Source organism: Musa acuminata, chromosome BXJ3-2, assembly GCF_036884655.1.
Source record: "Musa acuminata AAA Group cultivar baxijiao chromosome BXJ3-2, Cavendish_Baxijiao_AAA, whole genome shotgun sequence".
NCBI lineage: Eukaryota > Viridiplantae > Streptophyta > Magnoliopsida > Zingiberales > Musaceae > Musa > Musa acuminata.
Window position 1 is genome coordinate 23,841,352 of NC_088350.1, and position 14,548 is coordinate 23,855,899.

The following is a 14,548-nucleotide window of genomic DNA, read 5'->3' on the forward strand; positions in this document are numbered from 1 at the left end:
TGGCATTGGCTTCTCGTTAATTTTTTTTACAAATAAATCGTAAATAGGAATCCTCCTTAGGTTACTTTTCTAGTTTTATTTCTTTTCAAATATCCTCTAGCTCTCGGTATATTTCATTGAGGTGATTATCAAACCTTAGTTGGGAGAATAGTGGATTGGGCAACTGACTTGTTGGGAATTTTGGTGTTGGCAGTGGAATGAAATTTTGGGCTAGTAAAGGTGAGTTCTCTTTTGGTGGTGCATGAGCTAGGTGAGATGCAACTACCGAGCTGCGAGTGGGCACAAAGGATGGAGTAAGAGCTTGGAATGTTAGAGTAAATGGTGTCGGATGGGAGTTGGTTGAGAGTTGAATATGGGAAGAGTCATTGGAAAATGGTGGAGTTAGGAATTGTAAATGGAGAGGTAGGACCAATCGATGAGCAGAATCCTTGACCGTGGGGAGTCAAAGCAAGAGAATTCGGGATAGTTGGAGTTGGTTGGGTGTTGGAAGGTATTTAGATGAGACTTTTTGGACTCAAGTCCTCGAGGATCTTAAAGGCCTTTCTTCTAGTATTAATCTATTAGTGTTGGATTTGATTGTCCAAGTTTTAAGTTAACTCGGATCCAACTAAGTCCTCTTTCCAAGCCAACGTCAATGCAAGCTCTTTGCATTTAATTTTTACTTTCATCATTTATTCTTTATAAAAATAGAAAAATAATATCCGAATAGCAGGACACGTCACCCCCATAATTTCTTTGTTTTTTAAGATTCATTCTGCCCAAATCGTATTTATTCGTGTTGGATTCCACTCGACAGCAATGTGAGAGGTGACGTCATCACTACCGTAACCTTTCAGGGGTGGGTGGTTCGGTCCGACCGAGGAATCATGCGATCACGCCCGTCATGGTTCTTCCCGACCCAACGACATGCTCTCTCGAGTTCGGTGTGTCAGAGATAGATCGGCCTTTTGCTCACTTCGGTACCTCCTCCTCGACCATCCATGTCGATCTCTAACCACCGCGTCCAATCCGCAGTTGCGGAGGAGTGACGACATCTTCCGTTGGAACTCGGCCATCACCGGTTCCTTCAACGACGGCAAGGTGGAGAGCGCATGGCAGTTCTTCGAGCAAATGCCGCGCAGGAACCTGATCACCTGGAACTGCATGCTCACCGGCCTCGTCAAGAATCGCAGGATCGCCGACGCGCAGCGGGTGTTCGACTCGATGCCCAGAAAGAACGTTGTTTCCTGGACCGTGCTGCTGACCGGGTATGCTAAGTGCGGGCTGATAGACGAGGCGCGAGAACTGTTCGACAGAATTCCCGATAGGAACGTGATCTGCTGGAATTCGATGGTGTCGGGGTACATCAACAATGGTAAGATTGGGAAGGCGCGAGAGGTGTTTGATGATATGCCGGTGAGGAACAACGTCTCGTGGTCGATCATGATTACTGGCTACCTGAAGAGCAGACTCATTAACGAGGCACGGGTTTTGTTCGATCAGGCTGCAGGTCATTCGACTTCCACTTGCAACGCTCTGTTATCTGGGTATGTTGACCTAGGTCGTCTCAAGGATGCAGAGGATTTGTTTGGTCAGATGACCCAAAGGGATGTGGTCTCTTGGAACACAATGATTACTTGTTATTCACGAGCTGGGAAGATGGAGCTTGCTCAGCACCTGTTCGATGAGACGCCTGAAAAGGACATTGTGTCATGGACAGCACTTATGCATGGTTATTTGCGGAACAGAAATATTGAAGCTGCACAGAGAATATTTAATGAGATGCCTGATCATGATGTCATGACATGGAACACGATGATGGGAGGATTCATCCAGAATGGCATGCTGGAGGATGCTCTGAGATTGTTTGCTGACATGCCTAATAGAGACGTAGTGTCCTGGAATACTATCTTGCAGGGTTACATTCAACAGGATGATATGGCTGGTGCAAAATGCTGGTTTGATAAAATGCCACAAAGAAGTGAGACTTCATGGAACACATTGATTTCTGGATACAGAAGTGACGAGGCATTGGTTTTGTTCTGTAATATGATCAGAGAAGGATTTAAGCCGGACCAAGGCACATTCAGTGTGGTAATTTCAGTGTGTGCTTCTCTTGTTGCTCTTGGCTGGGGGAGAATGGTCCACCTGTGTGTGATTCGAGTTGGCTATCAGCATGATGCATTGGTCATGAGTTCATTAATCTCATTGTACTCTAGGTGTGGGTTGATCAGTGAAGCAGCTCTAATATTTGAGTGCATTATAAAGCGGGATACTATCACATGGAATGCCATGATTGCAACATATGCTTACCATGGGTTCGCAATGGAAGCTTTCAAGCTTTTCGATGAAATGATTCGAAATGGGTTTAATCCAGATCATGCAACATTCTTGAGCCTCTTGCTCGCATGTTCTCATAAAGGTTTGGTTAACGAAGGGTGTCAATATTTTGATTCTATGCAAAAGGATTGGAATTTTATTCCCAAACCCGAACATTATTCATGCATGGTTGATCTCCTTGGAAGATCTGGCCTTGTTACTCAAGCTCATGAATTTACCAAAAAAATACCAGTACAGCTTCAAACAACTGCTTGGGAAACTTTATTAAGTTCATGTAGATATTATGGGAACTTGGAGCTGGGAGAAGTAGCTGCAAAAAGGGTTTTGGATGCTCGACCTCCTGATGGAGGAATGCATGCTCTTATATCAAATATGTATGCTGCAAAAGGAATGTGGAAGAGTGCCGAAAGTGTTAGAATGTTGATGAAAGACCGAGGTCTAAAGAAACAGACTGGGTGCAGTTGGATTGAGGTGAAGGGGAAAATGTGCTCCTTTGTATCTAATGATAAATCAGATCCTTTCATTGAGAAGATATGCCAAGAACTAGACAATCTTGCATTCATAATGGAGGGTGCCTGCTGATTAATCATCGATAAAGATGCCTCTCCTTTGTTAGTTTATTAAGAAATTTTCTGCTACAAAATGTGCTCCAAGATATCAAAGAGGAAATGTTGAAGCAGTTTATCTCAGAAAGGCAAGAACACAGAACAGGAAAAGAGAGCCTGTAAGACTACCTCATCTTTAAGGCCTGTAACTGAGGTAGAAACATCAAACCAAACCCTACCTTTTGCAAGCAACTATAGACAAAGTAAATATCAGTGCCTAATAATTTTATAATCATGTGATTTTTTTAAGTTCTCATTCTTCAAGACATGCCCATTCCATACTAACCAAGATCTGTTTGTTCTGGAATACTAATACTACATTTACATGCCTTCGTTGAACCTCTCAAGAAAAAGTTGCACAATTTTGAAATAGTACTTACTACCTGTAGAAGTCAGGTTTTCTTCTCTTTTAGGAACATGTTTGGTGTGACCATGTTACGTTCTGCTGCATGTACATTTTATTAGTGCCATCTCCAATCACATTTATGTTACTGATTCTAAACTTCTCTTATTCTCTCTGACTCCTGTTACCATCTTGTTATCATCTTTCCCCATAATTACCTTTTGATGACATTATCAGTATGTCAGTATGTAATAATTATCAGTATGTAATAATTGCCTCTTGTATGCATATAGAAGTAAAAGAAAAATGACAGTATCTTCAGTTTCATAATTTGATCATTTTTATCTAAAAAACCTATATTAATTTGTGATGTAGTTGACTTTTTCTTCACATTGACCTTCCAGACAAATTATTCATCTTCACTGCAACTATTTGAGCTTAAAAGGATCATATATGCATGACAAATCATCCATTGTGTAGATGTTTCATGAAAAAATCTTTCTGAAACTCTGTCCAATAGAACAGACGTTGTCATTCATATTATAGTTGTCAAGTTCTTTCGATTAACTAAATTTCTATAGCGGATGTCAAGATCACAATTCATGAAGCATAATGGGGAACCTCTAAATCATCCAAGGCATCTATTTTATTTTCGCAGGGTTAGCAGCGAAAAGAAAGGTTGCATACCAAGGATCGGCTGCAACTGAAGGTGTCCTGTACCAGATGTCTTGTCTGTACAAGAGCTTGATGAGAGCAGATATGACCTCTTTTTTGCATGTTTACATACTGATATTGGATGGTGACAGCTATTGTTGTTGTATCAACAGTGGATCAGCAAGATGATGTGCCATTTCTTCTTTATGCCTGAAATCTTTTTTACAAAGATAGAAGACTACATTGGAGGGAAGCTTTGATAAGATGGTATTGGCTTGTGCAGAGGAAAAGGCTCTGAAAAGGTCATTCATTTTGCAGAAATATGGTCAAAATCAGATCACAGCATTTTGTAATAGCTTCAGCAAAATAAAATAGCTTATTGATCTTGTTACCGTTCATATTTAGGCGAAGAATAAAGGAATGCTAATGACGCATGATGCTGTTGTTCTTTGTGCAGTTCATGCAATTCTTTCTGGTTTTCTTGGGCCTTTTATCTTCTCTGTGACATGTTCTGTGTTCTCCAATTTTGGGGTAAAAAACACTTTGTACACCATTCATGCTTGGGAGTTGTTTTGTGATGTTGAATCGAAATTGGATTTCTTTAGCATTCATCTGAAGTTTTTGCTTGCAGGATCAATATTTGTTCTGCTTCAAGAGATCTTTCACAATTCAACCATCCTCTGCATTGGAGAGCTATGTGCAAAAGATCAAAGCAAACTTCAAAATTATAGTCATAATTCCGACTTGACTTTTCCCTCTTGAAAATGCAGAATGCAAATTCGCATTGCAAGATCTTAGAATCCTGGCTGAACTCAGTTAGCAGAATTGATGAAGAAGACACTTGTAGATGAAGCACTATAGTAGGCGTTAAACAACAATGTCTGTATATGTTGCCAAATAACTAATAGAAGTCAAGCATAATCTTGAAAGTACTGCTGCATTCAGCCATAAATTACATTATGTTTCTGATACTTTTTTTCTATCTCCAAACTCATTTGACTATCAACCCATACTCTTACTGTGTTATGAAAATGATCTTGGTAAAGGAAGAGGTAAGTAGGGACACATGTGCAGAACAAAACAGATTGCTATAATATTCACTAGACAGAAATTATCACCATTAGAATAGTTTATACAGAATGCTTAGATCTAACTACTAACAGATAACGATCATCAGTAATTTCAAGAGTTTCAAGTTTTCAAAAACCGGATACCTGCATCCACTTTTTCTTCAGTGTTAATCGACAAACAATCCTCCGCTTCTGTTTGAATGCGGCCATCTTGTGACTTAACCAACATATGGCACTTTGAATACAAATTGTACCAAAAAAATGCAAAAATAAATCTGCTGAATCCCATTGCAGTACATCAAACAACATACTACTTTTATTTATGGAAAATAGAGCAACCTCCACAAATAGATTGCAGCAAGAGAAGACATTCTCAACTACATGGTCTTCTTGGTGTACCACTTATCTATGATGTTAAACCAATTCCACTGGAAGCACAGGCCTAGAAAGCGCATAAAACCAGCACCGAGTACCTCGACAAATGCCATGAGATATGATCTCTGAGGAGACAAACCAGCTGTTGCGATAGATAGCATGGTTCCCTCAAAGTTGCAAGGAACAACAAATTGTGCAGATTTGAGTCCATGTAAAGCTTTCTGGGCGACATCATCAGCATTCATCCCACCTGAAGATGCTGCTATCATATTTGTAACATCTGGTCTTCTCTTCCGTTCTGCAATCAGAAAGCACACTTGATTATCGAGTGCCGTAAAACTTTTAATGACAGAAAAAATGATCTCACAACTTTTTGCCTGAACAGATGGCTTTGGCACACTTTAGCCTCCACAAAAGTTACGAAGTAATGACTATATTATCTACTGTACTTATCTTTAAATAAACATGTCGATCACTGAATTTAGACATAAGCTTTAGTGACAAACTTCAGATCATAATTATGACAATAAGGAAACCAGCAGAATATAACATATGCTTCATGGTGGCTATAAAGATACTTCTTAAAAACCTTGGCACTGAGGAGGAAATTTTCTTGGCCAAACAATGTCCCTTTGGCCTTCAAACTTTTTCCTCATCTTAAAAGTAGAAAGAATTGGGAAGTTAAATAACATCCTGGATCGTTGCCATATCAGAGTTATGCTTGAGGATCAACTAAACAAAAAATAAAAGAATTACAAAGCAAAGCGCCCCATCCCCAAAAATGAAAAGAAGAGTCAAGATAAAGATAATAAGTGACACATGAAAAATATAGTATAGTTTAAAATAATCTATAAGATCAATAAAACATATATGGTATGTTACTTCGATATTGATACAATAAATAATCCTGAAATACATTATCAGTAAAATGTAAATATGAATACTAAAACAAAAAGCTATCCTAAGTGAAAATGTCTGAACCTACTATGAATATGAACCTACCAAATAGACTACCTCATCTGCAATCTTTATGAGCAACTATTTAATCAGTTGTCGATATGAGAAAGGCCAAAAATGAATTTGAATGATAGTCATAAAATGTAACAATCTTTCCAAGAGAAATACTGCATATAAAATGATACTTACCTAAAATATCTCTAAGTACAATATGAGATTCCAAATTTAAATGCAAAACCCATTAGAGATCGCACAAAGAACCTAAACATTCATATCTTCTTCTGAATTAATGTGGTATGAGTGGTATGATAAGTATCAACAAAAATGGAAACAAAAAGCATAAGACAGTGTATTCTACACCTTCAGCAAGCCCTGGTGTTTCTGTATCAGGAGGAAATATGAGGGTTATGTGGATGCTATCAGCAATAACCTCGTGTTGCAATGCCTCTGCGAGGCCTCGAAGCCCAAATTTGCTGGCTGAGTATGCCGTGTAACCATAAATACCCACCTGCACTCGTGCTGTCAGTACATGCCCTGGAAGAACATAACACAATCGACAAGAAGAAATCTTTGGAAAAGGCATAAATTTTGATGAAGCCGATCTCAGAATTCGTAGAAAAATTAAATCTTTGGATCGATATAAGGTGATAAAGGACGAGAAATCCAAATCGATATGGTTTCGGAGGTTAGTAATGCAAATTACCTGGCCGGCCTGGGAGGACATGATGGCGATGGAGGCCGGGAGGCCACTCTCCTTTGCCCTCTGCTTCATGGCGGGGAGCGCGGCCTTGATGAGGTGGAACGTGCCCATGAGGTTGACCTCGACCGTGAAGCGGACCTCCTCCAGGCTCTGCCGATCCAGCTCCTGCGGCAGGAAGACGCCATGGTTGCAGACGAGGACGTCGATATGACCGGCGGCCTCGAGGGCGCAGGCGACAGCCTCGGGGTCGCGAACGTCGGCAGCGAGCGCGGCGGCGTCGACGCCGGTAGCAAGGCGGATGGCGTCACAGGCGTCCCGGAGGCGGTCGGGATCTCGGGCGAGGATGGAGACGCGGGCGCCCTCCGCGGCGGCGCGGCGGGCGAGTGCGAGGCCGATGCCGCTGGAGCCGCCGGATATGAGGACATGGCGGCCCTTGAGGGGGATCCGCACGGGGCGGGGACGGACGATGACGGTGAGGACGACGAGGACGACGACAAACGGGAGGACGAAGAGGAAGAAGAGGGAAGCCATCGATCGTCGATTCCTCCTACGAGGAGAGCAGACCGAGAAGGATCTGAATGCTTTGATGATGGAACAGTAGCTACTGGAAATGGGAGTGTTGGGTCGAGACAGGAAACACCGTATCCACCAGATGTAACGACCAGGTATGACGTCATGGAACCCTCTCATGTCTATCTTCTGTGCTCTTTGTGAGTTAAAACCCTGCTTTATCTATCGGACGTTAAAGGGGATCGACAGGCCATTTTGGAGCACTTCATGGTAAGCTCGTACTAAAAGAACATAGTGTTCTGCATATATATATATATATATATATATATATATATATATATATATATATATATATATATAGAAAAAACAAGTTGAAGAATATGTAATTCCATTTCTTTTTTTGCATTTTTATTACATAGAGAATATAAATCCACAAGATTTTTTTTTTTCCTTCTGTATCTTCTCACATTGGCTTTCCATCATTTATAAACAATCAAATTCTAATTTTTAAGATATTTTTTTTCTTTCACATAGAATTCCTTTTTTCTATTTAAATTTCTCATCCGTCAAAGTGCTTTAGAAGTCCAAAAACAATTGTGAATCCCATTAGATTGCAGAAGATACTCGGCAAAGTGCACTTAGAAACACTTTTGCTCATGTCCAAAATGCCACAAACCACTTGGAAACATGTTGTTCAGCTCCGGCTTGGGAGGCTGTCGCTAAAGAACAGCTGCAAATGTGCAAACAGAAGTGTCAGATTCAGTCCAACTCCCACACAGAAAGCCTCAATGCCTTCCTCTGCAGCTCTTGTGTGGTGGAGCTGCAAAAGACTGCAGAAACTTTCTTCCACTGAACCTTCAGAACTCCCAAATGCTCGGACAAAATGCTTCGTGTGTGGTGGAGCTCTCTCTGTTCAGTTTCTCTTTTTGATCATTGACTTCTGTAGCCAACATTCTTCTGGTAGATCAAATTTCTGTGTCACCAGCTTTAACAGATCAAGAAGCCAAGCCATGTAGATCAAATCAGTACTGAAGCACTTCACTGAGTTGAGCTGATTCATGGTGGATGCAGGATTGGGTCACACAGCTCGGAAGCACAGTAGTACTGACATGCCATCTCTTGAGATGGTAGTCTGATACTACAAAGCTTCTGCTTGGTGCTTGCTGTTAGCTAACTGCTCTGCAAGGCTCGATTCAAACAGTGGTTGCAGCGAATGATATCTTTTCCCCATGCGCTCTCAAATGTTTCCTCCAAATGTTCAGAACAGTGCGCGTGTGTTCATCGCTCCTGTTGTCTCCGTGAAAGAGATCAGCCTTGTCAAAATTTACCACGGTAGTACGTCAGTACAAGTAAAATCAGATTCGAAAGGTTGATGTTGCACATCCTCCAAGGCAAAGATAAATCGATTATATATATATATATGTATATATTTGATGACATAAATGGCTGTAAAATGATCATTGCCAAGGAGCAGCAAACCTGTGAAGGACCACAGTGAGGCCTATCTTGATCATATGCCTCCTCCATCCCTCTCATCAGTTTCTTAACCACCGACAAAGGTGATGCTTCTTGGTTCTTCGGCTACGAACACAGCTTTACCACCACGTGAGGTTGCTGCCACGGAGAAGGGGGCATCACCGAGCTGTGGAACCTCACAGGGCTCCTCTTTTTACCCTCTTTGGCCTTCCGGTTGCTCCTCCCCTTCTCCTTTAGCACTGGTGGAGTTTGGTTTGGTTGCTTGGGGTTGGGCAAAGCAGCAAACAAAGAGAAAGGGACGGGCCCTCCTCCACATCCTGGAGGAGTGCAGGCCAAGTCATGGCTGAGGGGATGAAGGTGGAGATTGGCAAAGCAGCAAACAAATTTACCATGCTGCTGCAGCTGGAGGAGCTGCTGGTACTCAAGTAAAAAAGAGATGTGGGGGCAGTGGAAGTGATAGAATCCACTTGCTACCCATGGAAAGGCTGCCCAATTATTTGACCCAAAGTTGGCACCCACTTGGTTTGAACTTTAGGGTTCATCCTTCCAGTATCTTATGTTCCTGAGACAAAATATCTCAGAATTAATGTTGATGCAACGTAGTATTTGCTTGTCTTGTCTGTGAAGTTGCAGTATGCTGCAATTAGTTCATCAGACACAAGCAGCTGTCTGTCTGTCTGTCTCCCTTCTCCTAAGCCTAAATCCTTCATATACTCAAGCAGCTGGTGTTGTTGATATCAATCTTTCATTGAAAAGAAATATAAGGAGAAACCCCATTTGGAAGCCACAAAGGCATAAAGGAGAAGGTGACTGATTGATATGTTCAAAGAATCAACTGTAAGTGAATCGTTTAATCTACACTTACAAGGTAAGAGTGTGAATGAATTGAAGGAGAAGAGTGTCCCCACCCTCCCAACAACTACATTTACTGTATGAGTGCATGAGATGCAGAGGCATTAAAATATCACAAGCAACATGTAAAACTTTGTCTGCTTTAAATAGTTCTTCTTTCCTGCTCAGAAACAGATACTGTCTCTCTTCCCAATACACACTGAGAAACCCAAAGTAGCAGATAGAGACAGAGCCCACCCCCTTCTCCCTCCCATCGCAATGCTCCATCTCACCACCCCCTTCCATACACACAACCACCACCACCACCACCGCCTCCACCTTCTTTCTCTCCATTTCTTCATCCCATCCTCACACCCTCACCATTAATATGCGTGTATAGTTGTGTTAAAGAGAACAGCCACCTCCTCTGCGGTCTATAAGAACTTGCCTCTCTCTGCAGCTGATTACCGGTCTGTGTCTGTGTGTGTTTCTCACGCTCACCTCGACCGCCTCTTTACTTACTCTCGGGTATGGCAAAGCGGTGTTCTTCGCGCTTGCCGACGGGAGTGCCGACCGCGTGTCTCGGTTTCCGCCATGAGTGAGGTCAAAGGTGCCTTCTTTTTTCGCTTCTTGTTCTTCTGGGTCTCGTGTTTCTTCGGGCTTTTGGTGTTCCCCGGCAGATGAACAGCACGGTGGGGGAGGCGGCGGGGGGGATGGGGGGCAGGCCGCCGTTCACGGCGGCGCAGTGGCAGGAGCTGGAGCACCAGGCGCTGATCTATAAGTACCTGACGGCGGGGGTGCCCGTGCCGCCGGAGCTCCTGATTCCCATCCGGCGCAGCTTTGAGGCCTTGCCTGGCCGATACTATCATCACCCTGCGCGTAAGCGAATCTTACCGTGTGCTTTGGTCTTTTCCTTCTTTTGGGTTACTGCTGATGGTTTTGGTTGAGGTTTCGCGATGGAGTAAGTATCAAGATCGCGCTTTTTCTTGTTTTTTTGATGGTTTCTAGTGATCGAAACCATCAAAAGATCGAAAGATTCGAACTTTACACATCTGTTTTCTCCTTTTCCTGATGGATTTGAATCATTTGAAGCTTAGAGTTGGTGGCTTCTCGGGATCGAGCGGTCTTAGTGGTTCTTCCTCTAATTTTTCTTGCACAAGGGAACATTTTTTCGGTTCTTTTCTTTTTCTTTTGTGAATGCCAAGGGCTTCAAGAATTAAATAGTCTACCTGTACTACTTGTCCTGATCATAGGTTTCTCCTTTAATATCATGCCACCTTGCTCTGTTTTTTATAATATTCAGTGCTTTTTTCAAGAAATGAAGTACATCTGCAAGTGCTGATCAGCTTGATTTCTCGTTTTTCGGTTTCATCTTTTTCCCTGGATCAGATCATTTTGGTTCTGCTGCCATGTTAACCAGATTTTTGCTCTTCTTGTATGCCTGTGAAATAAATGGTTTATACAGTGAAAATTATGCTTTAAGACTTATGAAATCTTCATTGATTTTTCAGCACTTGTTTTTGTTTGGAAAATGCATGGTATAGACTATAGAGATGTAGTTTCTATTAATCCAATTAGCTACATGAATGGGGAAAATGGTGCCTTTCCTTGAATTTTCCTCCTAGTCTGTGGTGAGGATCTTGGTGTTCTGATTACATACAGCCACCCATCTTTCATGAAAGTTGATATGGTTGGGTGTTTGTCGAGTTCAGTAGCCTACTGCTCCTTCTATGGAAAGAAGCTGGATCCAGAGCCAGGGCGGTGCCGTCGAACTGATGGGAAGAAGTGGCGGTGCTCCAAGGATGCACATCCTGACTCCAAGTATTGCGAGCGCCACATGCATCGTGGCCGCAACCGTTCAAGAAAGCCTGTGGAATCACAATCCATTTCCCAATTGCAGTCGGCCTCATCTACTACGACATCACTAACTCCCACCGGGAGCAGTGGGAGTGTCAGCAGTGGAGGAGGCTTGCAGAGCATTCCCCAGTACTCCGTTGCCGGTCACAGCGGTAGACAAAGTTTGTGCCTTGGTGCCTCCAGCTCATTGCATCTGCCCATGGACCCTGGCCCTTATGGTAACAGGTATCTTTTTCTTTCCCCCTCTTGAAGAGGCAGTACACATAACAGTCTTAGGATTTCTCTCTGGTTGTTTCTGTTTGCATATATGGTGCAAATCTTATTAGAATGGTCACTTGACATCATCTGTGCTTATCTGTTGGTAAACATAGCTACATTGTGCACAGCAGTCTGGTATTCCACTTGTGCTGTAGCGACTTGTTGATTGTGTTCTATTATCTTTTTTGTCCACTTGGGACAATCTGAGACTAAGTTGCTGACTACATGCCATAATTATAGAAACTAGTAGGAAGGTTTTAGTTGTCAGAGCTGGAGGAATCACAAAATTAGTTTTACAGCCAGTTAGATTGTGTTTACAGCTTTTCTAGGTATAGTTTGAGCATATTTGTGCTTTGTTTCGGAGCTGCCTTTGTGTACGGAATGTGAGATTGGTTGATTCTATGCCGTCATTTAACATATGTGAACAGGTAATGTGCTATTCTTTCATGGTCTATTTTTTCCTGTGGAAGTATGAGGCAATGCCAAAGGCTAGTAATCATTGTATCAGAGGAAGCCGGATGTTAAGCAGTCATTCAGGTTATGCACGATTACGATTTTGTTTTTCGCACTATGGGGATAGAGATGACATCTACTAAACATCATTGGTAGAACATGACAATTGTGCTTTCAGTCCTGACTAATGGCTTTTCTGTACTTTGAAAATAGTTCCTGTTTGCTTCCAGGTTATAAGTAGCAAAAATATTAATTGTTTCATTGACATGGTTCTTATCTCAGCCTGTTCTATGCTTGATTGTCTAATTTTTGCTGTCTTATCATAGAGGATTTTTAGGAACATGCCTTGGAAGTAACAAGCTTCTGTTACTGCTAATTTCTATTAGGTGTATACTATGATTTTAACAGACATTATGCACCCTACGGATCTCTGAATTTGGGAGTTTGAGATTATTAGAGGAAAAAGTATATCTTCAATAAAGCAGCTTCCACATAAGGAAGAAAATGTTATCATATTTTTAATATTCATAGTTCAAAAAAAAAATAATGATCTTCTCCGGAAATCATTAATATTCATTTACTCTCAAACTCATCAGATGTCATAGTTATCGGGTGTTCTTATAGTGCCTAGTGAAAATGGGTTTGCCAATTTGGATACTCAATTGGCTTGTAGATATCTGAATGCCATACTCTACAGGAATACACACCATGTGCATTCAGGACATCATCATTTTATTCAGCCAATGAGGGTGATTTACTGTGACTTTAAGTCATCGAGTGAAGCAACATATAGACCATACTTTTAAGCATCTCGTGTTGGTTTCAAGTTCATGCATAAACATGCTTGAATCCGTTTGCTTTTATGGTTTCTGTACCCTAGTTCTTTTGCTGTAGAACTTAATTGCCCGAAGTGAGAATAGTTGTGGGTACATGTAGGGGAAGCAACACCATGAGAAAAAATTGTAGCAAAGCAGCAAACTAGTGGTGTGTTTAGTAGTGAGTTTCAAAGTAATTTTAAGCGGGTTCACTAGGTTAAAGTTGATGCTTTATATGCCCTAATCAGTTGCCTGTTGTTATTATCAGTAGTAATTCATTCAACTGGAACCTGTAGGTACTTCTCTGGTGTTAAACCCGGAGTTGATGAGCAGAGTTTCTTCTCGGAAGCCTCTGGTAGTGCAAGGGGTCTTGGAATGGACCCAGTTGACAGCTCATGGCACTTGATGCCATCCCGAGTGTCATTGTTTCCATCTTCAAAAGCTAGAGATCCTTCTCCTCTGCAGAGTGCGTACACTCAGCTTCAGTCGGTTCAAGATCTCGGGCACGTAACAATCAGTTCAATGTCACGACAGCCGGAGCAGCAACAACACTCATTCATTGGGGGTGAGTTCAATTCACCAGAGTCTGTGAAGCAAGAAAGCCAATTCCTCCGACCTTTCTTCGATGAATGGCCCAAGACAAGAGATTCTTGGTCCGATATGGAAGAAGATAGATCCAACCGAACATCATATTCCACAACCCAGCTCTCGATTTCATTCCCGATGTCCTCCTCGGACTTTTCGACCACCTCTTCTAAGTCCCCTAATGGTAAGTCCTTTTCAGATTCGTTGTATACTTGTAATTCTTGTTCTTACATGGTATCTATCTATGATCCTTATCTCGGCAGATGATTGAGGGAGAAGTACTTCGACCTTTGGATGCCATCTTTAAACCTCCATCGGACGAGGCACAGCAGGAACTTTGCCTGCATTTTGATGTCATCTCTCTGATTTGGAGTGGAATTTTCATGTCTGCTTTCTTGTTATTTCATGCACTGAAACTGTATGTGGTAGCTGCATGCAACAAGTGTTATGTTACTGATGTTTGCCATTGGTAGTCTTTTTTATCTTAGTCATCTGGTATGAACCTACAAGAGGTACATTTAAAGGTTTAAGCCTGGAAACATTTGCTCACTTGATGGCCAAAGGAGAGAGCAATCTTGGGAGGGACAAGCTCAATAGCAAAGGCATAGATGAGAGCCATCAAATGATGAAAGTGTTGTTTGTTCTCATGGGTAGGCTCACAAGGTATGAGACCCCAAAGAAACATTACATTACAGCCTATTTTGTTATGCCCATGCTACAAAAATCATAAAAATAAATGT

General features: G+C 41.9%; 3 protein-coding genes across 3 annotated transcripts; 2 read left to right on the forward strand and 1 right to left on the reverse strand.

Moving 5' to 3' along the window:
- The first annotated feature begins 802 nt into the window (after window positions 1–802).
- Window positions 803–4,532, forward strand: LOC135631336 (pentatricopeptide repeat-containing protein At4g02750-like). Its single transcript, XM_065138924.1, has 2 exons — window positions 803–3,078; window positions 3,926–4,532. Exon 1 carries the CDS (start codon window positions 907–909, stop codon window positions 2,899–2,901), a length of 1,995 nt encoding a protein of 664 aa, XP_064994996.1. The 5' UTR covers window positions 803–906; the 3' UTR covers window positions 2,902–3,078; window positions 3,926–4,532.
- A 566-nt stretch (window positions 4,533–5,098) lies between these two features.
- Window positions 5,099–7,614, reverse strand: LOC135632054 (3-dehydrosphinganine reductase TSC10A-like). Its single transcript, XM_065140364.1, has 3 exons — window positions 7,027–7,614; window positions 6,684–6,831; window positions 5,099–5,664 (listed from the first exon to the last, which is right to left on the reverse strand). Exons 1-3 carry the CDS (start codon window positions 7,552–7,554, stop codon window positions 5,369–5,371), a joined length of 972 nt encoding a protein of 323 aa, XP_064996436.1. The 5' UTR covers window positions 7,555–7,614; the 3' UTR covers window positions 5,099–5,368.
- A 2,422-nt stretch (window positions 7,615–10,036) lies between these two features.
- LOC135632053 (growth-regulating factor 5-like) lies at window positions 10,037–14,357 on the forward strand. Its single transcript, XM_065140363.1, has 4 exons — window positions 10,037–10,719; window positions 11,553–11,922; window positions 13,520–13,992; window positions 14,072–14,357. Exons 1-4 carry the CDS (start codon window positions 10,521–10,523, stop codon window positions 14,077–14,079), a joined length of 1,050 nt encoding a protein of 349 aa, XP_064996435.1. The 5' UTR covers window positions 10,037–10,520; the 3' UTR covers window positions 14,080–14,357.
- The last annotated feature ends 191 nt before the right edge of the window (window positions 14,358–14,548 follow it).

What these genes read in the sequence shown, in the direction of transcription:
- LOC135631336 (XM_065138924.1), top strand. Translation starts at nt 907, where the DNA reads ATGCTCTCTCGAGTTCGGTGTGTCAGAGATAGATCGGCCTTTTGCTCA.
- LOC135632054 (XM_065140364.1), bottom strand. Translation starts at nt 7,554, where the DNA reads ATGGCTTCCCTCTTCTTCCTCTTCGTCCTCCCGTTTGTCGTCGTCCTC. An exon ending in TGTCCTCCCAGGCCGGCCAG is followed by an intron (nt 6,832 to 7,026) that starts GTAATTTGCATT and finishes GCACGAGTGCAG; the next exon opens with GTGGGTATTTATGGTTACAC. An exon ending in AACACCAGGGCTTGCTGAAG is followed by an intron (nt 5,665 to 6,683) that starts GTGTAGAATACA and finishes TTCTGATTGCAG; the next exon opens with AACGGAAGAGAAGACCAGAT.
- LOC135632053 (XM_065140363.1), top strand. Translation starts at nt 10,521, where the DNA reads ATGAACAGCACGGTGGGGGAGGCGGCGGGGGGGATGGGGGGCAGGCCG. An exon ending in ATACTATCATCACCCTGCGC is followed by an intron (nt 10,720 to 11,552) that starts GTAAGCGAATCT and finishes TGTCGAGTTCAG; the next exon opens with TAGCCTACTGCTCCTTCTAT. An exon ending in CCTGGCCCTTATGGTAACAG is followed by an intron (nt 11,923 to 13,519) that starts GTATCTTTTTCT and finishes TGGAACCTGTAG; the next exon opens with GTACTTCTCTGGTGTTAAAC.